Source organism: Psammomys obesus, unplaced genomic scaffold (genome assembly GCF_907164565.1).
Source record: "Psammomys obesus unplaced genomic scaffold, mPsaObe1.curated_primary_1811, whole genome shotgun sequence".
Lineage (NCBI taxonomy): Eukaryota > Metazoa > Chordata > Mammalia > Rodentia > Muridae > Psammomys > Psammomys obesus.
The window spans coordinates 19,144,588-19,171,095 of NW_026592510.1; the positions used below are offsets into that span (position 1 = coordinate 19,144,588).

At 41.9% G+C, this 26,508-nt stretch overlaps 1 protein-coding gene across 5 annotated transcripts in view; it reads left to right on the forward strand.

The window, feature by feature from the left end:
- The window catches only part of Pcsk5 (proprotein convertase subtilisin/kexin type 5), a 429,034-nt gene that overhangs the window by 175,691 nt on the left and 226,835 nt on the right, over positions 1-26,508 (forward strand). For all 5 annotated transcript variants that reach the window (XM_055613830.1, XM_055613831.1, XM_055613833.1 and 2 more), the window contains exon 8: positions 17,030-17,242. In XM_055613830.1, coding sequence (XP_055469805.1) covers positions 17,030-17,242 — 213 coding nt within the window. The remainder of the gene's footprint in view (positions 1-17,029; positions 17,243-26,508) is intronic.

The window sequence follows — 26,508 nt, forward strand, 5'->3', positions numbered from 1 at the left end:
TCACTGCTATCACTCAGCTAAGCCCCAAATGGGCTGTTAACTTTTAATCTAGACAATAATCTTGTGAGTCAGGCACTATTTCCTGAGTCTTACAAGTAGAGAAAACAAATCTATCCTAGCTATCAAAGTCAGAGCAGGGGCCTTAGAGCACTTGAGTAAGTTTAGCTGCGTGTTCCTTTCTATCTTCTTTGACACATCTAACTCCTCCTCCATGTTTTCCTGTTTCAGCTTTGTTATCAAATACACATTCACACAGTCAGTTCTCCTATCTTAGACTGAATAAATAGGGCTGGAGAGATGACTCATTGGTTAAGAGCACTGGCTGCTCTTCCAGCGGTCCAAGGTTCAATTCCCAGCACCCACATGGCAGCTCACAGCTAGGTGTTCCAGAGGATCCAGTGTCTTCTTTTAGCCTCCATGGACATTGGGCCACACAGGTGGCTCACAGACATGCTGCATGCAGTTGCCAAACATCCACAAACATAAAAATAAAAATTTAAAAGAATAAAAGGAATAGGTGATGAATCTCTCTCTTCTTACCTTTTATCCTCTTCCTTATCCTGCCTCCATTTCTCTTTCCCCTGAAAACTGAAGTTGCATGTGGCCTTTCTTATACTTGGACTACTAGGTCCTGTTTGCATTATCTCTTGGAGCCATTGTATCAGAGCTCCCCCGCCCCCAGGAACATAATGAAGCTGCTTTCTCACATTGACCTCCACACACAGAGACCTCCATGATCTCATTTAACTTGTTCTAACATGGCTTACTGCCTGCTCTTTCTATACACCCTAATCCCTCAGACCCCTTTAAAATCTCTATGGTATTGTATTTGCTCATCTTATGCTATCTCCTCCATAAAGGTCTAGAGTCACACTACCTTCTCTTTTGGATGCAAAATGCTCAAAACAGTTCTTGACACTCAGGAAGGATTTTGTGAAGAAAGAATTAAATGATTGAGAAATGTACAAATGACTTCCATGCCGATTTGTTATGTGTGCTGAAAATGCACACTTGCGTTGCTTTGACCATATCTAATGAACCTGAACTGTTAAGCTTGAATGATAAACCATGGCACTTAAAAAACCCAGATTCTGAATTCAGGCTCTCTGATTTGAAAATGTGGATTCTAGCACTTTTTAACCTCATTTAGATTACAATTAACCTGTAGGATCAGTTTGTTCATCCATTTAGTGGAGCTAAATTCTAGCACTTCCCTTAGAAGATCATTTATTTTTTAATTTTAATGCCTGTAAAACACACTGTAGAGTTCCTGACACAATGCCAAATCTGTGAACGTTACAAGATGAGCGTAGTCAGATGCACACCCGAAATGAGAAAGGCAGTAGAGATGAACTGCTGACTGATCCTGTAAAGCTCTGTGGGCGTCTTCACGGTCTGACACACCTGGGTTTAATCAGTTTGAGATTGCTGAAGACCTGGAGAGGTCTTCAGATGCTATTTTTTTCCAGTTATTTCTTGTTTAATATAATTTTTTTTATTTATTACGATTTATTCACTCTGTATCCCAGTTGTAGCCCCCTCCCTTGTCCCCTCCCAATCCCGCCCTCCCTCCCTCCAGGGGTCTTTTTTGAGACTGATGCTCTAAACAAGGACCATTCATGAAGATAACCTAGAACCCCTGCACAGATGTAGCCCATGGCAGCTCAGTCTCCAAATGGGCTCCCTAGTAAGGGGAACAGGGACTGTCTATGACATGAATTCAGTGGCTGGTTCTTTGATCGCCTCCCCCTGAGGGGGGAGCAGTCTTAACAGCCCACAGAAAAAGGCTATGAAAGACAGTTCAGATACTATTAATGAATGGTTTGTATAAGTAGAAGAAAATACCAAGAGAACATTTCCTAAACCACTAACTTCATAAAACTCAAAACATAATGAGGTAGGAATCAACCGGTTCTTGTTTTGTTTTGTTTTGTTTTTCACCCAAGTACGCAAGAGTTGCCATTTATTTTGTGGTATCTTTGGTGACTTAGAAGTACATTAAAGGGTCTGAGATGTCTCAAAACAAAGAAATGTATTTAACTTTAATCAGGGTTTTCAATTTATTTCCTCTGCCATTCCTTCCTTTCTATCTTCTTTCTTCCTTCCCTCCCTTCTCCTCAGTGTCTTGCCGTGTGCCACGGGCTATGTGTCCCAGACTAACCTCGAACGACATCTCCCCTATTCAGCCTCACAGTCATGCACTGCCACGCTCAACAACAAAGTGGCAACAACATTTTAGATTGTGTAGAACTATTCTCGTAAAATTCAGCTACACTTCTCAGGTCTCTGCTGTCATAATCTTAGGACTAGAAATTATTTGGTTAATTCAATGCATACCACATATATACGTATGTATGTATGTGTATGTGTGTGTATAAATTTTTTTATGTGCTGATGGTCTTTCATTCACCTTGTTTCCCTCTCTAAAAACCTGTGGCTTCAGCGTATTCATCTATTAATCTTCTTTCTAGGACTATTTGCTGAAAGCCTGTGAATCCTCCCTTATCCTCACAATGAGAACATCTCTTGCACAGACTTGTCAGCTGGATGCTTCCAAAACCTCCCAGCCCAAGCTTCAGCATTCATTTCTGAATGCTGCATTGGAGGAAGTGTGTCTATCTATGTGTATTATCTTCTTTTCCCTTTAAAATTTATCACTGCTTACTGCTTCCCATGACTGACAGGAAAACCAGGCTTTTAGCAGGGTACACTAGTCTCTCATCATTTTGCCAGAGAGGGCTTTCAGAATAGAAACTTTACATGCCATCTTTTTAAAGGACTGTATAAGAATCACCCTGTCACCATTTACCCTAATGTAGCTTTGACCCAGATCCTTGGCAAATAGTACCCAAGGAGACATTTGTGGCTTCATCGTTTCAGCTGATCCAAAACAGGAAAATAATTTTGTCAAGTAAGTGACACCACAGACAACTTTCAGATATCGATGATGCTGAGTTGGATGCCAGAAGGAGAGGTTGACAGCACAGAGCTTTCTCTAACGTACTCTGTTTATCCCTGCGCTCCACCGTGCTCAGCACTTTGCTAGGTGGCACGCAAGGATGACTAGCACTTAGCCCTATCGTGGAGAAAGCCTCTCTGTAATGATGAGGAACTGTCTAAAGAAAGTGTGAACCAACTCCCTAACTGCTCTCATCCTACGGAACCTGGTAACACAGCGCAGGAAACACAACACACCGTAACAAAACCTACGTGGCTGGAAGCCATCTTGTCCACTTTGGGTTATTAAAGTTTAATAAGACTTGTGCAGTTGGAACTTACCAGCAGGTTCCTGACACATTGACAGCATTTTCTGACAAGTGTGCTCAATTATCTTCTCTAATAAAAGAGCAGGAAATTGAAAAGAAATATTTTCTGTAGTCAGGAACACTTATGGTTCCTTGTCATTTTACTCAAGAAAGCTTACTCACTACATGCTTAGCATTGGTTTGGCGATAGTCTCTGCACCCCACCCCTGGAGAACTCACATAGCTCACTATGAAGAGTGGAGGACCAAATTTTACAGAGTTCTGTTGGACTGGGGAGATGGCTCAGCATTAAAAGCATTTCCACGGGACCCGAGTTCAAATCCCTGCATCCCTATCAGGAAACTGAGGCTCAAAACAAACTGTGATTCTAGCTCCATTGACTCCAGTGCCTTCCTCTGGCTTCTGTGGGTACTCACATACATGCACATGCACAATTACATACATGCACATTAAAAAAATATCCAGGTGCAGTGGCACATGCCTGTAATCCCAGCACATGAGAAGGCAGAAGAAGGCAGCTCTCTCTGAGCTTGAGGCCAGCCTGCTCTACAAAGTGAGTCCAGAACAGCCAAGCCTCTATTGAGAAATTCTGTCTTGAAGAACGAAACAACCAATGCCACCACCATCACCACCACCACCACCACCACCATCATCATCATCATCATCATCATCATCATCATCATCATCATAGTAATAACAATAAATAATATTTTTAAGTAACGAGCTTTATCTGTCACTTTATCTGCAAGTAAATTTTCAAGCCCAGGACAATTTTCTTTGAGGGTGTTTGTTTGTTTGCTTGCTTTGGAATGGTCATTAGAACATTCAGAACAGAGCCAATGTCAAGGACAGGGAATGGGGATAGGGGAATCAAAACTTTTGTTGTTAACCCTTGTTGGAACTATAGCACTGGTTCCATCTTCACACTAATGTATCCAGGGCCCCAGTTCTTTACTTACTGTTTCTTCTTCTTGGAAAATTAACATATTTTCAAGTTGAGTAGGTATGTAGAGTGTCTGATGATAGCACAAGGCCCTTCTGCAGCTACATATTGTCTCTTGAAGAGGCAAAAGTCACACATGTGCATTTTTAAAGCCCTTAAATTAAAAGCATGTGTCCACCAAGAGGAGAGAGAAGAGGCTTATGTAATAAAAGCAGGAATGGTAATCACAATAAAATTAACCAACTCTACCAGGGAGGGATAAATGTTTTTTATATACACCCAGCTGCAGTAGGATTGATACCAGTTTTCACTTTAATAAATGACAGATTGCTGCTACATTAGTTGTTGAATGTTGTAAAGCTGAGAAATTATGGATGAGTGGACAAAGACAGACAAAAGAGCTTATTTAAATTTGGTGTGACTTAATGAAAATTTACTTCAACTGGTCCTGTTTTTAAAATCTTTCCTGAGGATACCCTTGTTAAACTGCATAATTTATAGAAACTAAGAAGTGACTTGTTAAGTGTTCTCAACTTAATGTCATTCATTTATTAAACAAAAGCGTGTCTTTCATGAATACATGCTCGGTTTTAAATTCTATAATTATCACAGTATTGCCTGAAGCATACGTGTCAAATTTTAATTAATGCATTTCAACTATACATTTTTAAGGAAAGGAGCATAAATCTATGGTAACCCTATCTATGTAAAATTTTCAAATAATAATTGCTACCTTGTATACAGTTTTAAAGAAGTGTTAGTATTTATGTAACTAAATTAATTTGCAAACTCATTCCAAATTCCTCTTACTAGTTACTTTTCTCATTCTATGACAAGTACTTGAAAAGAACAACCTAAGAAAGAGGGTTTGTTTCGGCTCAGGGTTTGAAGGTAGGACAGTCACTCCATTCACATTTAGGAAATTGAAAAAGACGAATGCTGGTGCTCAGCTTTCTGCTATGTGGTCAATCTGAGACCCAGGCCACTGGATGGCTCCACCAATCCTCAGAACGGACCTTCTCTTCCTGGATAAATCTTTCTGGAAATGCCGTTGTAGACATGTACAGAGGCGTGCTCTATGGTGGTTCTAAATTGTGTCAAGTTGACATGGCGATTAAACGTCATGTACTATGTTAGGATCCACTACCCCTGGATCAGCTACACATCAACGGAAGGCCTCTTCTTTTGGTTTGCTTGATTCTGTTTAGCTTGACTGCTTGGCTAATGGGAAGCAGGTAAATGTATCCAAAGTCATTCTACTGTACTTCTGGAAGAGCCCAAAGCATACAGATATTGATACAGATATTAGATTTGGTGAATTTACTGTACATCCTAAGCAGTAGTGTGTGGGGTTCCAAATGTAAAATTGTGAAAGTCGTTGGGGAAAACGCAAAGTATACGTACATTGGGGTACATTTCTTTCAACATAATATGACAGTCAGCAGAAAATACAGGCCACTGTGTAATAAACAGAGATAAATTGAATTAGGCTGTTTTTCTATCACTTAGAAGTATGTATGACTTTTGTCATAGAGTTTACAGTGCACATAATATGCCTCATTATATGATGAATACAATGTAATGTAGTCCTTAAGGTTTTTTAACATAGTTAATGATAGTGGCTCTGGTGCTTTCATAGCAGCACACAGTGCATGGATGTATAAACTGAGTCTTGACAAAGTTAGGCAATGTGGCTGGTCACTAAGATGCATAACTGTGGCTTATCCCCATATCTCTGCATAGAGCTTATGTTCTTTACCATTGTATAGTATTGGCTCCTGGTGGGTGTCATATGGCACATTTATGCCAAAACATGGTCATAGCAGTGACCAGGAACGAAAGAAATATGTCTTTGAGTCTTTGGAAGAGTTGTCATCCAGGCCATACTGATCAACATTCTGAACTTCGCTGTGTTGGTTCTCTTTCATGTCAACTTTGTAGGCTGTCCAGGGCTTTATGGCAAGTACAGGCCTTTGTCAGTTTGAGACATGACACGCTGCTAAGCTGCCAGCACTTCTGTTTCCCTTGGAGAGGGCCACACTCCTCTCTGTCGGAGTAATTTCAAAGACCCAGTGACATGGCTCATCTGATGGATGAAGTGCTCAGCCTGGCAGCTGATCTTCTCTTCAAAGGAAGGGTAACATTGGATTCCTTTTTAAGAATCCAAGAATATTCGCCATGGACTCTTATATAAAAAATAAGTTTAATACCAACAGTTTTTAGAAGAGTAGGGGGATAGAGGAACCCAGAGATGAACAGGGTCTTTACAAAGAAACCAACAAAGCCAACAAATCTAGGACCAGAGGGACCTGCAGAGACTGATGCGCCAACCAAGGACAGATGACCTAGAACCCCTAGATGACCATGCAGATGACCTAGAACCCCTGTTCATATTTAGTCAATAGGCAGCTCAGTCTTCATGTGGATTCCCTAGTAAGGGGAGCAAGGGTTATCTCTGACATATACTCTGTTGTCTGATCTTTGATCACTTTCCCCTGGCAGGGAGGCCTTGCAGGCCAAAGAGGAAGAGGATGCAGGCAGTCCTGATGATACTTGATAGGCTAGACTCAGATGGCAGGCAAGAGGGCTCCCCCTTTCTGTGGACTAGGGAAGAAGAAAGGGGGAGAAGAAGGAGGGAGGGTGGGACTGGGAGGAGATAAGAGAGGGGGCTACAATTGGGATACAAAGAGAATGAATTATAAAAAAATTTAAAAAGTAAAAAAGAAAAGAGAGGAAAATGTAGATTTAAAATGCTGAGTGTATTTTCTTCATTTCAGAAATCCAATAAGGAACCCTATGTAAGGTCAAGGCTATTGCTTCATGTAGTTGAAGAATGTGGCATCATTTAAGCTCCCGAGTGCATTATAGAGGAGGTGACTTGCTTATTGCTTTTTAGAGTTGAGCCAGCAGTTGCAATAATTCACAGCAGGAATTCCATAATCTAGAGCTAACTTCAAGTAGTATGAACTTTTATTATCTCTGGAATATCTCTATTCTTTCTAAATACCTTTTAAACATTTACAGTAAATTCTTTTCATACCCTTGTTGGTAATAAGTGTTTTTATTCTCTATGAAAGGAATTTTTCAAATTTTAGTCCTCAACTTAAAGTTAAGAGTAATGACGCATTTCAGAACAGTTTCACATTTGTGCTTTTTAAAGATTTACTTTATTTTTAAATATGTGTGTGTTTGTATCTGTGTATACGTGCACATGTGTGCAAATGTCCAAGGAGGGCAGACATATTGGATCCCTCAGATCCCCCTGGAGCTGGAGTTACAGGCAGTTGTGAGCCACCTGACATGGGTTCTAGGAATCAAACTCAGTCCTCTACAAGAGCAGTACATACTCTTAAATGCCTGAGGCTCCAGGCCCTCAAAATCAATACTAACCACGGTGAATGTCCCTCATGCTTCCGTGAACCTGACTCCACTGAAAGTCAGTGCACGGCCTTGCCTTTGCTGAGGTGATCCAAGAGATAGTGTGTTGGCAGGTGTGACAGTGTCCTTTGGGAAGGCTGGGGCGACTGGGCATCCAGAACAGCTCGGCTGGTGTTAATTGTTGGCTGGGATTACTTCGTGGAGTGGACAGTGTGCGCAGGATTGCCCTAGCTGCTTGAAATAAGGAAATAAGGTTGAACTCTACCCATGTGACTTTCCTTCCCAGCACTGTTAACCGTCCTTGCACCATGGGAGAGAGAAGCTTGCACAGGGCTTAGAGCGTGGCAGTCTGGGGGGGGGGGGGGGCGCTGAAAATAAGTAATACCTGCATCTCTTTGAAGTTTCCATTTGTTTTTAATTGATGCATTAAAAACCGCTATGTACACATTAGTGGAACACCATGAGTTGTTTTCACACTGTGCAAGGTTTAAAGCAGGTGAAACAACGACTTTTCAAATTTACCTTCTCCCAGTAAGGAATGTTTGTTTTTTCCAGTTTGTTGAGACGACTTGTTTCTTAGTGAGACTAATGGAGTCTGGTGAGGAAGATAAAAGCCTGAGAAAGCAGGAGGGATGGGTGGTCAGCAGCTGGTATTGTGGAATTCTTGATCTTGTAAATGAAGTAAAACAAAAGGAGAAAGGATTTTTTTCTTCTTAATTGGCCTAATTCATGGTTGTTAGGCAGCATTTAATCCACACTGTGAAGTATTTTCATGAGCATCCAGTGTCAATGGAAATCACACTGAGTGAGCCGTGATTCAGCATGGCTGACCCCAGACTGTCACCTCTGTTCATACTAGTCATATAACGTACTATTCAAAGCACATCATTTAGCTCCAAAAACTCCTTTATTTGAAGTACTTGGATGGAAAGAATATCTGAAAATTAATAAATAAAATATTTTGCATAATAGCGTATTTATTCCTGGTTTCAACACCCAAGTTGTGTTTCTTTGTAGATATTCTAATGCCATTTCTCCTTGAGTGGCTGGTTTTTCTCTTCCAGTTGCATCAAAAAAATTAACAAAGAAAAAGACATCCAAAGTCACACTACAGTTTCAGAGGCCAAGAATTACACCCCTGTGCACATCTGTGATGTGTCAGATGAGGCACACATCTGGAAGGCCAAGGGTTACTGACCCTTCTAAAGAAAGCCCATAGGCTGAAAATAGGGTTGATTCTACCAAGCTATTACGAGTTAATGTTTTGTTGTTTTGTTTGAGATTGGTATTGTTTCTGCTGAGACAAGTTCTTGATAAGTATCCCATGCTAACCTCAGACTCACTGTGTAGCCCAGGCTACCTACTACCTCATGGTGAGTCTTGTGCTCCTGAGTGCTGGGACTGCACGTATATTCCACAATGATCAGCTAATTCTAATAAGAGTTAATGCATTTATATTTTATTGAATATGATAGCTTAACAGTTCCTTTTAAACAGTTTCTATTATACACTGAACACAAAAGGAGCAGTTTTCTGGGAACTGGACAGTGGGGAACCCCATGTTTCTAGGGCTATTAATCATCCTTTACACTGGCCTTTGACCAGATAGCTCACTGTCTCTAAGCATCACCTTTAATCATGGAACTCAAGCCCACTCTAGTTTCTTGAATTCCATACTGTACTAGAACACAAACAATGTTGTGAAAAGACATTAAGTATCGATCACACAAGGTGTTCAAAAATATGCCATTCAGCTTAAAATATATTTAAACATAAAATATAAAAATAAAAAGTCATTTTTATTTGAAATGCTTATTGCTGTGACCAGCAGATTACTCCATAATTCTTATTGGGCTCTTTAAGCCTTTAAAAACTAAGCTAACTGCATTGGGTATGCTCAGTGAGCATATAAACTTCATTTTTATTTGTGTATGGTTGTATAAATTAATATGGTTGCTAATAACTGCATCTAACTTTTCAGTGTTTTATTAAAAAGTCAAAGAACATAAAAAATGACTTTAACTACTTGCCTTAGTAGCCTCGTGTATGCACGAAAGACTGGAATGCAGAGAAGCCAGTTGAGCACGGAGAACAGGGGTGGTTGAGATGGGCAGGATGGAGGGAAAGTAAAGGGCTGGAACTTGTAGCTGGCAGGAACACACAGCTGAGGACCAGAAGCGCCCACTCGCGGACCCCTTCTTGCTAGCACATCAGTGCGTTTCTTTCCACAAGGGAAGTGGGAAATAGTTATAATTGCATTTCAGTTGTTCCTCCTACTCAGGTGGGACAGGGACAAATGAGACCACACCACAGGTTGCCTTTGCTAAGTCAGGTTCACTGGGGCTGCACAGGCAGCTTTCACAGCGAGTGCATGAAACGGATGTTTAAAATATGGTACTTGTAGCCAAAGAGGAGAGTGGTGAGTGTCAGGAGGTGTGGCTGAGCGTTACTTGTTTGTTGATTGATGAGCTGTTAAAGGTCATCTTTTTCACTAGTTAGCTGTTGTTGTTTTTGTTTGTTTGTTTGTTTGGTTGGTTGGTTGGTTGGTTGGTTGGTTTGGTTTTTGTTTTTGTTTTTCAAGACATGATTTCTGTATGTAGTAACCCTGGTTGTCCTGAGCTCAGTTTATAGACACACAGAAATCCTACTGCCTCTGCCTCCAAAGTGCTGGGTTTAAAGGTGTGTGCTACCACACCTGGCTACTAGTTAGCATTTTTAATCTTCAGATTTTTTTTCTTTAACTTAGAATAAGAGGACTACTGAACTTTTGCTGCCATGTAATCACCAAACAAGTAACAAATAACATTTGGCATAAAATACATGAGGTATATCTTCCACTTACCATAATTCTGGTATTAGAAGCAGCATCAACCGAGACTATGTGTTCTTTAAATGAGATCTGCCACCAGTGGCAGAGATTATAAAATGAAGTCTTACGCCACCATTTTCTGGGAGATGATCTTGTGTCATGAAAGCTGAGCACCTTGGCAACCCCCAGAATTCTAACCCCTGGGGCCAAACCTCTTCTCTTGAGTCCCTGGGTTTGGGGAGAACTTTATTTCTCATTTACTTCAGTTTCATATACTTAAAGTTGCCACTCTCGACTCCGTGAACTAAAGGAAGAATAAATCTCAGGCTTTAATAAATTCTTATCTGAAGCATGCCTCCCTGCTTTGTGGATGGTGACTTTACTCCCAGTGACCTCCCAGCACTTTCCCCAAGGTAGACCAGTTAGTCGCCAAGGCACTGGGCTGGTTGGCCATCTAATTCTGCTGTGTGTTTGCCATATGTATTTCTTTTCTGGTAACTTTTCTGGTTCATGTTATTTGTTCATTGCTGGTGATAACGATTCCAAACATTATTAAAATTGCTTCAATAAGCAATATATTTTGAAATTATGGAATAGTTCTTAAACATTTTTATTTCAACCTCTGAGGCATTATTTTGTTTATTGGGTTGCTTTTTACCTGTATTTCTGGACCAGAACCATTTCATTCAAGAAACCCTGCCCTGTACAGGAAGGAACTGGATTTCCGAGCTGCTAGTCTGAATGGCTTTGAGCTTTAAAATGAAATAGCTGTTGCTTCACATCCCAGCTACAAGGGCATCCATGTCTCTCCCCAGTCTCTGCCTCTTGCCCCTGGAGCCCTGTATCAAAGGACACAATGGTACAAACAAAAGCTAACTGAGAGCACTGTGTTCCTGGCTCACGGAAGGGAGGGAACCACACAGAGGCTGGAGAGAGGCCTAGAGGAGGCTTTGGTATAGCAAGCACCCCACTGCTCACAGAAAGATGAAAGAAGGTCCCTGATTTAATGTGCCCCTTCATGTCTCCATACACAGATCCACAGTTCTGATCTAACCTGACAGGGTCTCATATGTCTACCATGTTCTGGCTAAATGACACAAGAGCATCAGTTGACTTTCTTGGCTTCCTAGTCAATGGAATCTATACATAGCATTATCCACCTTGTTGGTGCTACATAGTTTGCTCTCAATTAATATCAGAGGCCTCTTTTTTTTTTTAATTGTAAGAAGCCTCTAATATCTATTCATTGCTTTTCAAGAAAACTGCCAAACAATATTGAAGAATGTTCTATTACAGTACCAAATAAAGCCTAATTTCATTGGCTTAAAAAAAATAACTCATTTTAAAGAAAAGGTTAGTTTTGTCACAGGAGAAAGTTCTCAAAAGCTAGCCTGGGGAGTAGGATTTAACTAGTAATCCATTATAAAGTGGCCACAAGAAAAGCCAGCCCCTTCTTCTCCCGTAGAAACAATGCTTCTAGGATTATATAAATTGACCTTTTGGGGTATATGTAAGAAACACACATGGTTATTTAGACACGCAGTGAAAAAGACTACTTAGCATTTAACTGAATGGGCCCTGCATTTTTTGCCTTAAGTTTCCTGGCTTTCTAACTTGGCACGCAGTTCAACTGAAGGCTTGTTTTGTTTCCCATATTTAAATAACCGAATTGCAATCATAATACTTAACCAAGCTAGAAAATGACATTACTACTTATCCTTCAATAAAAATATGTCTCAAAGCTCTTTTTTTTTTTTTTTTTTTTTTTTAATCCTCCGTCCACTTTCCCTTCTCCCGGCACTAAGGTTTCCTTCTTAAATTACTCCGAAGTTTTAGAAAAATAACCAGACTTATTTTGTTTTAGCACATATGTTTTGGTTTGGGGATATTTCACACTAATGTAAACGCCCTGTGCCTCTGTAGTAAACATGTCTGTGAGTTGCTAATTGTTTTTTATTCACCCCAGAGATGGTTGGCAGACATGATTATGGCATTTTTAGCCCACAAATTTGGTGTTTATTTCTGGGGCTTTGATCATAAACCCTACACACAGGCATACAGGTTGGTTGCCCTGTGGAGAGAATGAGGGGAAGCATCATGGATCCTTTAGCTTTCGTGGAGGCTGGGACACTCTGCCTCCTCCTCTCTGCTGGTATGCTTTGGCTCTGGCTGCCTTAACAAAACAGCACTGGCCGCCAGGCTCAAACAGCAGACCTCCACTTTCTTCCGGTTAGTCCTAGATTCTGGAAGGCTGCGACTCCAGGCCTAGGAAATCAGGTGAGAACTGGTCTCCTTTCACGGATGGCTTCTTCACGTGACCTTTCTTCCATGCCACACTTTGGGAGACTCACTGGTGTCCCTTTCCCTCTTTATGAGAGCACTGGTTCTGTCTGTTTAGGCATCACACTAATGACCTTATATAATTTAATGACTCTGGAGGAGTACAACTTAGTTCCTATGACATATGAAGGGCAGTGCTGGCCTCCACTAGCACTCTGGGTCTCCCCACCACCAGATACACTCCCAACCCTTGAGCTCAGAAACACTAATCTCTGTGGCTTATGTCTATGGGATTCATGGTCCGTTGACTTCTGGCAAGTTTTAGCCAATAGTGTAGACTAGAAGGAAGTGGGTATGAGGGTAGGAGGGGTGCAGGGGCAACCTTGGTTGACAAGACCCTCCCAGGCCCTAGGTGTCCCCCATGATCAGTTCTAGTGACTCCTCTCTCCCCATGTCCAGACTTTGGGAGGCTGGTGAGCATGTGCTGTCCTTTCAGCTTTCTATGCTTATTATCATTTGTTTACTCATAAGACTGAGTCTTACTGTGTAGCCCCAGATGGTTTAGAATTTAGTATGTAGCCCAGGATGGCTTTGAAGTCACGGATATTTGCCTGCCTCTGCCTCCCTAGAGCTGAAATTGAAAATATGTGCTACCTTACCCGGCCATGTAATCATCTATGCTCACGTATAAAAAAAAAAAAAAAGCCCATCTGTTTGATATGAGGATGTCACCTCTGGAAGGGGCATTATCAGGATAGCAGCAATCCATGGCCCTTTTGTCTCTGTATATTCCTAACCAACACCTTAAGCAGTGTCACGTTTCCTCTGTAGTGATGTAACTTGTTGATCTTGCAATAATAGAATGGCTAATGTCCATACTTCTGAAGGAGCCACATTATGGTCAAGGTTTCCTGAAAGATACGGAATCAAAAGCTTATGTCCTCCCTATTAAAGATGCTCAGGGTAATGCATGTAGTCTCTGCTTGTCAGTCCTAACTCTCTCTGCCTGAGCCTGGAGAGAACATGTGCTAGAATGCCCTTAGCTCCCAGTCCTGTGAAGACACAGGAGGCTTCCCTAAAAACAGAAGTATAATCACAGTCCAGTCTGTGTGCTCAGAAAGCTACTGGAGAAGAAAGGCTCAGGTCCTGCCTTCTGTCATATATCTGAGCATTAGTGAACATTTCTGAGATGCGCTTTGCCTATCTGTAAGACAGTGGTGAAATAATAGGCTCGTATTTTGCATTGTACCATCTGGAGTGCCTTCTGTGTTAAAACTTTTCCAACAGGTTAGCCGCTGTTGTTTTGAATATATGGTAGACTGTGTCTACAATGCTTATTGATCACAATGTAGATAGAAAACAAGTCCTTTAAGAGTTGACACAATACTCCAACCAAGTACCAGGTGTGGAGATAACCTAGAACCTCTGCACAGATGTAGCCCATGGCAGTTCAGTGTCCAAGTGGGTTCCATAGTAATGGGAACAGGGACTGCCTCTGACATGAACTGATTGGCCTGCTCTTTGATCACCTCCCCCTGAGGGGGGAGCAGCCTTACCAGGCCACAGAAGATGACAATGTAGCCACTCCTGATGATACCTGATAGACTAGGATTAGAAGGAAGGAGTGGAAGACCTCCCCTATCAGCAGACTTGGGGAGGAGCATGCGTGGAGAAAGGGGAGGGAAGGTGAGATTAGGAGGGGAGAAGGAAGGGATTTATGGGGGGATACAAAGTGAATAAAGTGTAATTAATAAAAATTAAAATTAAAAAATTATTTGAAAAATAAAAAGAAGAGTTGACACAAGATTTTATCTTAATGATAGAGAACATTGCCTTGCATGCATAAGGTGTTGGATTCCATTCCCAGCACTGAAAACAAAAACCCAACTTCTTTCAACCGGACACATTCCTACCTATAATCAGAGTACTTGGGATCAGGCAGAAAGGTTACGATTTTGTTGAGACCCTGTCTCCAGACAAGCAAACAAACAATAATAAAATCAAAACAAAGAAATTAGAAGGACTAGAAGGATGGTGCAGAAGTTAAGAACACTTCCTGCTCCTTCGGAGGACCTTAGTTCAGATCCCAAACCACCTGTGGGTCAGCTCCCAGGCACCTGCAGTTTCAGCTCTAGGACCTCCTGCACCCTCCCCTGACCTCCATGGACACCTCTACACATGCAATATACAGGCATAGACACACATGCAGTAATAAAAAGAGTTGGAGTTCCGTTTTCCCTCTTTACAAAGGAATCGTACTTGTATGTGCTTGTATGGCTTCTCTTATACACTGTTCTTGTGTGACAGCCTCATGCATGCATCTGACATACACACTACAGCAGCCTATATCTATGTGTATAATGCATTATTGCAACTCATAAACACAAAAGTACTTTCTGAACTTTATCTTATTAATTGTCTTAATTATTTTAAACTATTTTAATGAGTTGTTATGACTAGGTACGCAGTCATAAATTGAGATGAATCAATGTCATTGCATTGCTCTGCTTTTCATGACTCCGTGGCTCTCGCGTTCTCATCTGTTATTGTATTAACTAAGCCAGGTGGGTCTTCTGCCTTCCCATGCTTTCTGTTGACCTGGACAGCTAAGTGGCAGTGTGACCACGCTTTTGGCCTATGGTAAGGCTGCTCGGTGTCTGAAAGAGGGTGTTGGTGATAACTGAAACAGTCTTCATTCTTGTGGCTGTCTTCTTTCTCTGAGGTCTAGGTATGAGTCTAACTTCACACTAAGGTCAGACGTAAGTCCTGCTAATGCTGGACAAAGCATGGACTGAGGCTTAGTTTATGATGACAAGAATATTTCTACATTCTTTTGGGTTTTGATTATTCCTACATTCTAGATTGGCGAAGTGCTGTGATAGAAAGTCAGGGGTGGCCCAGCAGCCCCAGCTGTCCATCAGTGATAGCAACTGAGTCTCTCTGGCTGTTATCTTCATTCTTGTTCTCTGTGGTGGCAAGGGGGGAGGTTCATTCTGTATAGACAACATTGCAAGTTTACAGTTCAAAGAACAAAAAGAAGTGTATGTTCAGCTTGGTCTAATCAGGTTATAATTACTCTGCTCCCTAAGGATTCCAGATCAAGAAGAGTTGATTACAGATAGTCCAGGTCCTTTACTTTCACAAAGCAGGAAACAAGATAGTGACAGAAACAGCATTAAAAAGAGAGGGGTGTATTTTGACTCTCAGTTCCAGAAAGTTTTAGCACATTCTGTAGGGAAAGTATGGTCGAGTTGCCTTGTGGAGCATGGAGGTGGGGGCAAGGGCTGTTCTCATCCTACCAGCCAAGGTCCCTGTGTGCCCTATTTCTGTCAGCCAGACCCCACCCCCTGTGGAATCCATAGCCTTCCCAAGCAGAGCTATCAGCTGGGGAGCAAGAGCTCAAAACATGCTGTTTTAAATTCAAATTCTAACAGTGTCTTCCCTATTTCTCCTTCCACCTATGGCCTTGAAGAAAGTCTCAGCCCTCACCAGCTGTGTGGCTTTCTTTCCTACATGCTAAGCAGAAGATGATGGGCTTGCCATAGATATCCAACAGTATGCCTTTGGCTGTAAACTATTATTGTTGTTGTTGTTGTTGTTGTTGTTGTTGTTGTGAATTTAGCTATCAAGAAGCTAAGATCTGCTTTACCTCATACATCAGTGTTCTCCTTTGCTACTGTTCATTACATTATTTAGTTTGGGCTTCATGGTCCTCTCCCTGTTATTTTAAGCTACAGTTACGATATAAAGGGTGACTCAGTTCTTAGCATTTTGAGCGTTGGTGTGAGATGCTCCGATTATGAGACGTGCAAGGTGGCACTACTGCTTTTACAGACCGTGGGATTTGGCAGACACTGCTTTGTACTTCCTGATTCTCAGATATCAAACAGCATTGTGTGACAGCCTCCCTTTTTAGTTGTTGTGAAGATTTAAAACAATGTTTAGTATATCACTATGATTGTTACAGAACATGTCAACTCTGGGGTCTGTATTCAAATTTAGCTTTCCTTAATACATCTTTTATCACTGTAGGACATCAGCAAACCTTGCTACATTGGTTCCTCATTTGCATCCTGGTGAAAGAGTGTGTTGGTCCCACATGTTTGTGGGAAAAGTTCAGCCTGGGTCTGTAAAGCACTTAGAACGATTCTCAGTTTAGTATAACATTGATGTTCTTGATACTCCTCTGGCCATTTTACTTTATTAAAGCAACCCTCCTTCCTTTCCTTCCCCTACGTTTCATTAAAATAGCATCTCATCCTGAAAATATTTTGTTTTAATGGTTCTGGTCTTCTCTTCTACAACCTGGGGTCCTGACTTCTCATCTCTCTAACTTTCTCTGTCTGTCAACAGGGGCGGAGAGGTCTTGGCTCTGTGTTTGTGTGGGCATCCGGCAATGGCGGAAGGAGCAAAGACCACTGCTCTTGCGACGGCTACACCAACAGCATCTACACCATCTCCATCAGCAGCACGGCCGAGAGTGGAAAGAAACCTTGGTACTTGGAAGAGTGTTCATCTACCCTGGCCACAACCTACAGCAGTGGAGAATCCTATGACAAGAAGATAGTACGTAACTTCTGCATGTCTATTGCCGTATTTTCCCTTGATGTTCACACTGAAAGATAAAGAGATATCCATCTCAGTGTTTCTGAGGAGCATATGGAAATAGCAGTTCAGATTAGCTGATAAAATAAGTCACTGTGAACATTAACAATCTATTACCAGTACAAAATGCTTGTCTGAGGCATGATAATTCAGCGTTAATATAACCTTCAGTTTTATTAAGAACAAATACATTTACACCCACATTTATATTGATAGTGCCAGAATAAAAACAAGGATCAGTATGTGATTCTCACTTCAGTGCCTCTTTCACTGACTTTGGATGCTGGTGTCTCATACAGCTAATTCATTTTGAACAAAAAAAAGTATATAAGAAAACTCATGATTACACTTACAATATCCATTTGCTTGTCTGTCTTCATGGGCGCTATACCTACAGACTAGCTAAGCACATTACCTTGAAGATAAGCTTTTACTAGTCCTTATTTGCTGAAGAATACACTGTTGTAACTGTATACATAGTGCTTGTGTTATTTTGTGTATTAAAGCAGTCTAGAAATGGGGTAGTAGCTAAGGAAGGGTGTGTAGAGGTAAATACGTAAATACTATGCCATTTTATTTTATATGCAGGATTTAAACATTCTCAGATTTGAGGATTCCTGAAAGCAATCCTTTGTAGATACCAAGGGACCATATCCATCCAATGTGTAGTTATCCTGTACTAACAGTACTTTGTACAGCTACCATAGTCTACGGAAATTATGGAGGTGCAGGGGGAACCACGTCCCACTGTCTTAGGCAAACAGCAAAAAGGATTCAGATTTCAGATTACTAGTTTGGCCTACCTGAGTTTTTGTCACTGGAGGCACCTTCTGGATCAGAGTTCTCCTTTATAATGTACAGGTTATATATATATATATATATATATATATATATATATATATATTAGTTCATAGAGCCATTGCTGACATAACTGGAGGAGACACAATTCAATAAATGATGCAACATAGTGCTTACCCTCCTCAGCATCTGGGGAAGCTCAGACTCTTGGAAGACCTGCCACAGGGCCGCTAATTCTACATGTCAAATGCTAGACCTCTTCTCCTCACCATGGTTTTGGAAAATGTCTCAGTCTCTACCTTCCTAGTGCCCAGCTGAGATGTTTCACCTGATGTTTGCGGAGCTGCTTGGGGGGCGGGTGGCACTGGGGAGAACCATCTCATTTTTCCGTAATAGTAGGGGAGGCACTTGCAAGTTCCCATGCCAACCCCAAACCCAAGCCACTAAGTCCAACAGCTATGTATCACTGCTGTGACTCCACATGTGGAGACAATTTAAAGCATAAAAGTCATCTAAAATACTGTTTAAAGTTACAGACTATGTATACAACATATATGCATGAAGCATTAGTGAATTCTAATTCCCATTTCCAAGACAGCTCATTCTGTTCAGGCATTCCAAAATCTGGAGAGAAATTTTATAGTCCAAAACACCTCAGGTTCAGAGCATTTGCCTCCTGTGTGAAATTAACTTATATCTACGGATCTCCTGTTGGTGCTCGTTCATTATTAGATTTTTATGTCTGATTTCCCAACTACTTTTTAGTGCATACTTTAGTTACATCTTAAAGATGTCCCAATCTTTCCTTAGTGCCTCCCCAATGACTGGATTTAAAATATTCACAAGCCTGGGACTGGAAAGATGGCTCAACAGTTAAAGGAAATTGGTTGTTCTTCCAGAGGACCTGGGTTTGGTTCCAGAATCCACATAGCAGCTCAAACCATCTGTCACCCCAATCCCAGGGGATGCAATGCCCTCTTCTGGCCCCTGTGGACACTGCACGCATGTGCTACACAGACATATACTGGGACAAAACACCCATACACGTAACATAAAAAGAAAGTTGTATGTCCACTATTGCATTTCTCAGTTCCTCCTCAATCATTTGTCAATGAGCTAACTCCAAACACAAAGTAAAATGCATAAGGAGAAAGTGCAGAGATGCGCAAGGCTAGAAGCTTCTGGCTTGTTTAATTAAAAACTAATGCCTCTCACCAACATTTTGACTTCCTTATAGAACTGTAAACATCTAGAGATACCTCTTTTGATTTTTCAGTACAGAGCCGTGTGTCCACTAGCTTGCAACCGGTAATGACCAGTGCCCCATGACCGCTTCGCTGCATCATGAAGTACCTGAGAAACTCAGAATAAGACCCCCACCATTTAGCTCTGGAGTGTGAGGGTGTGCAGCAAGCTCACACTCGCTTCCAAGCAACTTGTGTTCTCGCCAGCTCTGTTCCCTGTGGTGCCATTGCTGTGGGCAGGGTATCACTCATTTTCATAAGTACCTTCTCTATAAGAAGCTTAGACAAAATATCAAAGCAGGAGGGACTGTGCCCCACATCTGTCCAGCAGTTGTTGTGAACCCCTGAAAAGAACCATGGGGAAGGATGAGCCATTCTATGGTCAGGGAGAGGGCTTGGGGTGGAACCTGGGCACTGAATGCCCACATCCTTCTGTGGGATCATATACTTCATTTTCTCTTCCCTGACTGGATGCATATGCAACTCTTCCTTATGTCTACCTTGTGCTTATTCTCTTTCTATAAGGAAATTTTAATTTATTAAGAATTAGAAATATACTGTTTTGCTTATGTACTGATGTTGTCAGACTAGAGTTAAAAGAAATAACTCAGGCATTTCCTAATGGAACTAATTGGTGTCTCACCACACCAGTACACACTAGCTAATGGCTAGGGGACATAATATTTCCTTGTGTAAAATTGGGGAAGGTTGAATTCTAGATTACAGTATTTCTCTAAAAAGATGCATTTTATAATAGCCTCAGTTTCTCATTACAAAGGCCAAAAACTTGTTCATCTCTACATTTTCTCCTTCCATCTTACTATTTCTTCAACTCTTTTCCTTTTGTCTACACCCCCAAATTATCTGGAATGGGAAGAACACATTTGGAAGCCATTTGAATTCAGTGCCTGACTTCATGTTGATTATCTAGTACTAATTCACCCACTCAGTCATGACCTCCTCAACAGTAAAAATTGAGGTGACACCACCTGGCTTCAGAGATTCCCTTGATACAGTAAGAAACCAAGGGTAGTGACAGCCTGAGTGGGAGTGTCTGGTGTGCTTGTGGCTCTGAGTGGCTGTCATCATTGCCCTTAGGCCTGTGCAACCTTCTGCATCCTGGAAGGGTAGCTGGTCATTTTTCTGTTCACAGTGGTTCTTGTTGCACCTTCATTTTTCCAATCCGTAAAATCCTGTGGTCTCTTTCACCAGCCCTATAAAGAGAGCCACTGTGATCAGGAGCATGTTAACAGCCTGAACATGAGTGGAATTGGCAGCAACATTAGATTTTTATGGTCCAGCTGACCCCCTTTCCTTCCAGATGTCAGGATGATGAATAAGCCCACAGTGCGCTCAGGACCTTGCCATCACTAGGCTTTGAACCTAGACGCCTGTGGTCCCTGGGTGATGCCTGCATCCTGTTAGTGGCATCTGTGATTGAGTGCTACAGGAGTGGCAGTGTCTTCTTTGAACTGGGCCCCTTCCCCGAGCCATTCATTTCCTTCTGTCATTTGCAGCCTCTCCAGAAAAGCACGGTTGTCATTCTTCATTCCTAAGAGCACCTTTGTGATTTGAACCAACACAGTTGCTGAGGATCTAAAGGGACAGGGAAAGATCTCCCGTCTGCTTCTGGGAAAGCACTTTGTTAAACAAGCTTTACATATCTGGGACAAAAAGGTCTTCTCATGATTTGCAAGCAGGAAAAGCTAGCCCTGGGTTTTAAAATACAGCAAGGACTGCCTGCCTGGATGTCCTGCCATTACTACCAACTCTACAGTGGGTGCTGATATTATATTCGCACATAGACCTGGAGCCTTGGTGCTCTGATACGTCATTCCAGCAAATGGGGCATCCAGAAAGTCAAGACTATAGGATGAAGCTCTTCTGTAAACAGAATTATAAGGAATGACTATTGTTTGTTTGCAACAAAGTCTCACTTGACACAGGCTGATCCCATGGTCCTTCTGCCTCTGTCTCCCACTGCTACAATTACTCTGACCTGCCACATCTGCTACTTTTTAGGGATTTATTTTTATATATTTATATATGTTTAGTTATGTATACTCAGAAGGGCTTGCATGTGCCTTAGTGAAGGTGCTGTTGGAAGCCAGATGTATCAGTTCTTCCTGGATCTGAAGTTACAGGGCGTTGGGAGCAACCTGGATGCTGGGAACTGTACTCAGGTCCTCTGCTAGAGCAGCCTATTCTCTTAATCACTGAGCCACCTCTCCAGCCCACCCTGACCAGCTAGGTGAATGCTGTGACTGGAAGTAATGTTTTTCCGAACGTAATTCTATACATAATATTCTGCATCTTGTGTGATACAGTTACATTTATCATAGCATGTCGTAAACAGAACATTGTGGCCTTCCTAATGAGAACCTGATATAGCACTCTGCGCACAGGCTGCAACCTTTCCTGAAAACCTTGTGTGCAAGGATCGTCTTGTTCAATTCTCAGATGAGAAAACAGAAATGTATAAAGCTAGCGAAACACATACGTCTAGTCAGACAGGGTGCCAAGATTCCAGTGAAGCAGGATAAAAGCCCCAGCGCATCCGTCACCAGTGTGCCATCACATCCCTGACACTTCCTCGGGACCATGCAGTGTGGACCTATGCAGACGAAGTTGCTTTTCTTACCTGGTGTTCTCTGAACAGCTGCCGACCACACTTACCACCTTGCTCTTCCCAATTGACTTTCTGGCCTTTACCCTTTTCACCATTCCCTCAGCCAGGCATATAAATCAGAAGCAGCACTAGCAACAGCCTCCCAAGACTGTGCCCCTGTGTGATGAAAGCAAGGCTGTATCCTCCGCGGAGGACCTCGTGCTGGGGTGTCTTGCCCAGCGCACCACTTCGGCTGGGTGTCCTTACACTTCATTCTCCAGAGGAGTGTGCCTCCATGCTTCCTGCACTGGGGCCACAGTCCTCCACCTCCCTCTTGTCTGTCAGCTTTGCTTCCACTGTACTTAGCCTTACTTGACACCGTTGTCTACCTTCTTCATTTACTGTCTCATTTTCATGCCAGAGTGGAAACTACTTGAGAATGAAGAGTTTGTCCTCTTGGCTCGAGCTGGACCTCCGTAAGCATCCGTGTAAAAATACCCATCAGACACTGGGGAGCAGGTTGCCCATGGAGTTGCAGGACGAATACTCAGGGACAGGGCTATGTTCTGCTTCCTTCCTGGGAGGTAAACACTTAACAAGTTATATACTACAGAAAATCGTGACAAATGTATGTGTGTAACAACCCGTACAAGCAATCAAATTGTTGTCTTTAACCCTCGCTGTTTCTGTAGCTTACTCCAATGACCTATCATATACCTGAAACTCTACTCAGTCACTCCTACCAGAAAACTATCTTTTAGAACCTGTCCTGCCTTTGAATAGCCACCTCCAAGTCATTTGTCCTGCTGACTAGGCTTTGAGTGCCTTTGTGTTCCCGTTGGGAGAGGTTCTCAGAGCCATGTTTTGGGTAATAATAAGCATTCTGCTCCCTTCTTCTGATATCATTTTCCTTATATGTGTTCAAAACACACATGCTGCGTGGTATATCTCAGGGGTGGCCACAGGCCAACTGAAGATGGAGGAATTACCCCACTGCTCTTAAAGCTTGTAAAGTAGGCACATTCTTCCCGCAGAGGCGTCCTGCTCTCCAGCTCCCTCCTGCACCCCGTTACATCTCAAACGCAGTCACTGCTATCTCTGTCATCTCTGCTCCTTTGAGTTTAGAAAATCTCATTCTTTTAAAAGAGTAAATAGATAGAAGAGCAAGTACAGATGCATTCACTCATTCGGCCCACATTCTCCTCCGAACGTAGCAAAGCATAACGGAAACTCTGCTTGCTGTACCTGCTTCTTATAAGGCTGGGGTACCAAGGCTGTTCTGCCATGGCTGAGGGTGTGGCTAAAGCTCTGACGATGTTGCTCTTGTTCTGGGGGGTGGGGGAGACTACACTCTAAAACTCTGCTTTTTCTTACGTTGCTGGTTCAGGATTTAGTGTCTTCCCCACCTACTAATTGCTTTGATGCTGTGCATTTTGGAATGAGATCATTGGCCTCGCTGAACCGTTTTCCTTTTCTGTTAATAATATAATAACTTCCTTGCAAACATGCTGTGGATGTGTGGAATGTGCTACACTTGGCTGTAGCTCCTCTCTCTCCATCAGTTGCTTATGGCGGTAGTTGGATGACAAACCTTGAGGGAGGGATTGTGAGGTTACTGGCTACACTTTAACCCTTGGATCATAAATTAGTACATGCATAATTTTTAAGGGTTGATTATAAGTTTCTTGGAGTTGTGATTAAACAGTCAAAAGAGAAGTGACCTTAAGGGGTTTCTAAATGAATGGAGAAGTTCAGAGTATGAAATGAAGTGGATATAAGAGAGCTTAATGTAAGCAATTCAACTTAGAAAAGAAATACTTGCTTCTCTTGCAATATGTAACTCAGCTGTACATTACAGTGGAATAGAAATGACACAAGACAGGACCCCTCTTTCGAGAAACAGCCTCATCCATGGCACTCTACATTTCTAGGTCCTCTTAGCAGTATGGGAGTGGCGCTTTATAGTGAGCTATTCCTTTTCCCCGAATTCCACACCAAGATGAGTGGTGGCATCTATGAACACAGAAATCATACAGTGATCCTTGTTTCTTTTCATGTCATTGTGCTTAGTAATGAGCTGCCCCTAGTTCACTGTCTCTGCCCTTGACCCCAGTCGCTGTGTCTAAAACTGTTCAACGAACACATTTCCAACCCAAATCTAAGTCAGCACCAGGAACAACTTGAGCCAAACAGACAGCAAAATCGTTTCATGTTTTGGAACTATCTTTTCGGTTGCTCTTTTAACAAGTATGAGGCAATCTGACACCTTCAACATAAAAAGGATTACAGGGCATCAGGGAGAGAGGACACTTGCCGGAGGTTGCCCTAAAAAGTTGTCACTTAGGACCAAAGTCAATCTGTGCTAAGATTCCCTGGAGAATGGTATCAGTGGGCAACAATCAAAAGCCCAGTCAGCTCCAATAATGAGCTGTGAAATAAAAACCTGGTGAGAGAAGCAATGGTTCTCAAGGATCCTGGCTGGAGCTAAACAATACCCTGCCTGGCTCACCAAGAAAAGATGACATCCCTAACTTTGTAGAGTCCAAAACCCCATCTGCTACTGATCCTATGAGGCTGGAAATCTAATTTGCCCATCAGGGTAGCTTTGATCTGCTCAGGGTCTGCGTCCTCTCCAGTTTCCTTCTCAGTGAGGGATGCAAATGATATTTTCTTGAGCAATTTCAGGCCTTCGGATACAAATTCTGTTTCTGATTTGGATGGTAAATTGAGGGAATTTGGAGCATGCGAAATTGCCACCGGGACTGAGACCAAACTCTGAGACATTCTCGAATGTCTGAAGTTGAGATTCATCCATCCTGTATTGTGGGCTGCACACTGGAGGCCTCTTTACTTTGGGGTGCCCTGGTAGATCCTAACATTCTCTTTCCAGTGCCTTGTGATGGGCAGGGTTGTTCCAGGTGGTTTTGGTTTTGAACCATCATTTTTCTTCTAGGTTGCACATTCCATAGTGATCTTTGATTTTTCTTCCTGCAGATAGACATAAATACTTCCTGATAGTCCAGCTTCTTTTAATGGTGAAAACCTTACCTTAGATGCTCCTGGTTATGTACACCTGACATCTCTTCCACTGACAGTAGCTTCCCCTTGAAATGACCCGACTGGAATTCCACTTAGAGTGGAGAAGGGAGGGAGACATTTTTGTTTCTTTTCTTTCCCTGAATCTTTTAACCTTCAAGATCCCATCACCTTCCTGCTCCACTCTTCTCCAACTCATTGAGTTCAAATAATTGAAATAAGTTAGAGCACGATGGTAACCTGAATTCCACACAAAGTTACCAGAATTGATATCATTTCCCATCATGTCTCTATGTGACAGTTTTAGGTAGCTTTTTATGTAAGCACAAGCTATATGTTTGTGTGCTTGCTGAATACAAAACAATGAGGCATATTTGTGCTATTGACCTGACACCATAAACTAGTTCTTGTTCATGTGTACCCAGAATTGGTTGTTTTTAAGGTTCAAAAGTCCTGCACACACTCCGAAAATTTATTCTGGACCTGAATCTGTGCATTGAAAGTGTCTTGTACAGCTGAAAAACAAGAGAGGAAATGGCAAGAAAAGGCTTTAATCCAGGCACAGTTTGTTGAAAAAAAAAATTGGCCCTTGCACAAAGGAATGTGACCATGGGATGGGGTAAAATACAAAAAATGTTGTCTCTCAAGACCATCTCTCTGGAGACCTAGAAATAAGCTATTTCTGATGCCTTCATGCTTGGACTGAGAATCCAGTACCCCAGAAAATGACTACAGAGAATCCCCTAAGATTTCAAGTGGTGTAGAAATGCCTTTTTAAAAAGTTATTTATTACTGTGGGTATATAATGTGTAAGAGTGAGAACAGTTCTCTTCTTCAACCTTACTTGTGTTAACGGATCAAACTCAGGTTGTTAGGTTTGCACAGGTGTTTTACCCACTGAGCCATCTTGCCACCCACAGGAATGCCGTTGAAATTAATGATCCAGCAACCCCAATTCTGGTATTACATTTGAGAGCATTGAATATCGGGTTTCAAAAGCGTTGTGTACTCCCGTGTACATTTGGAGCACTGCTTATCAGCCAAATATGGAATCAAGCCCGATGTCCATCAACATATGCGTAATTTAGAAAGTATTGCACCTTGGAGTATTAGTCACTTTTTGAAAATAGGGAATCACTGTCACATGCTACAGTATAGATGACGCTTCAGGACATCCTGTAGGTGAATTATTTCAATAAGTGAATTATCTCAATTAGAGACGAACACTAAATGATTTAACTTAGGTGAGCTACTTAATCAACCACATCAAAACAGGAAGCATATTAATGGTGGGAGGAGGAAGTCAGAACAGTTGTCATTCTGAGTTTCATTCATGCAGATGAGACAGGCCCTAAAGATCCGTGACAGCAGTGTATAGTTAATAATACTATACACACAGAAATTACCAGGAGGGTTACCTTACTGTACAGCTTTTAAAAGTCTGTCAAAAAAACCTTTACATATAGATGAATACAGTTCCGTTCACCTACGTAATCATATCTCTGTTTCCACAAGTTTCTTCTCCCATTTCTTTTATGTCA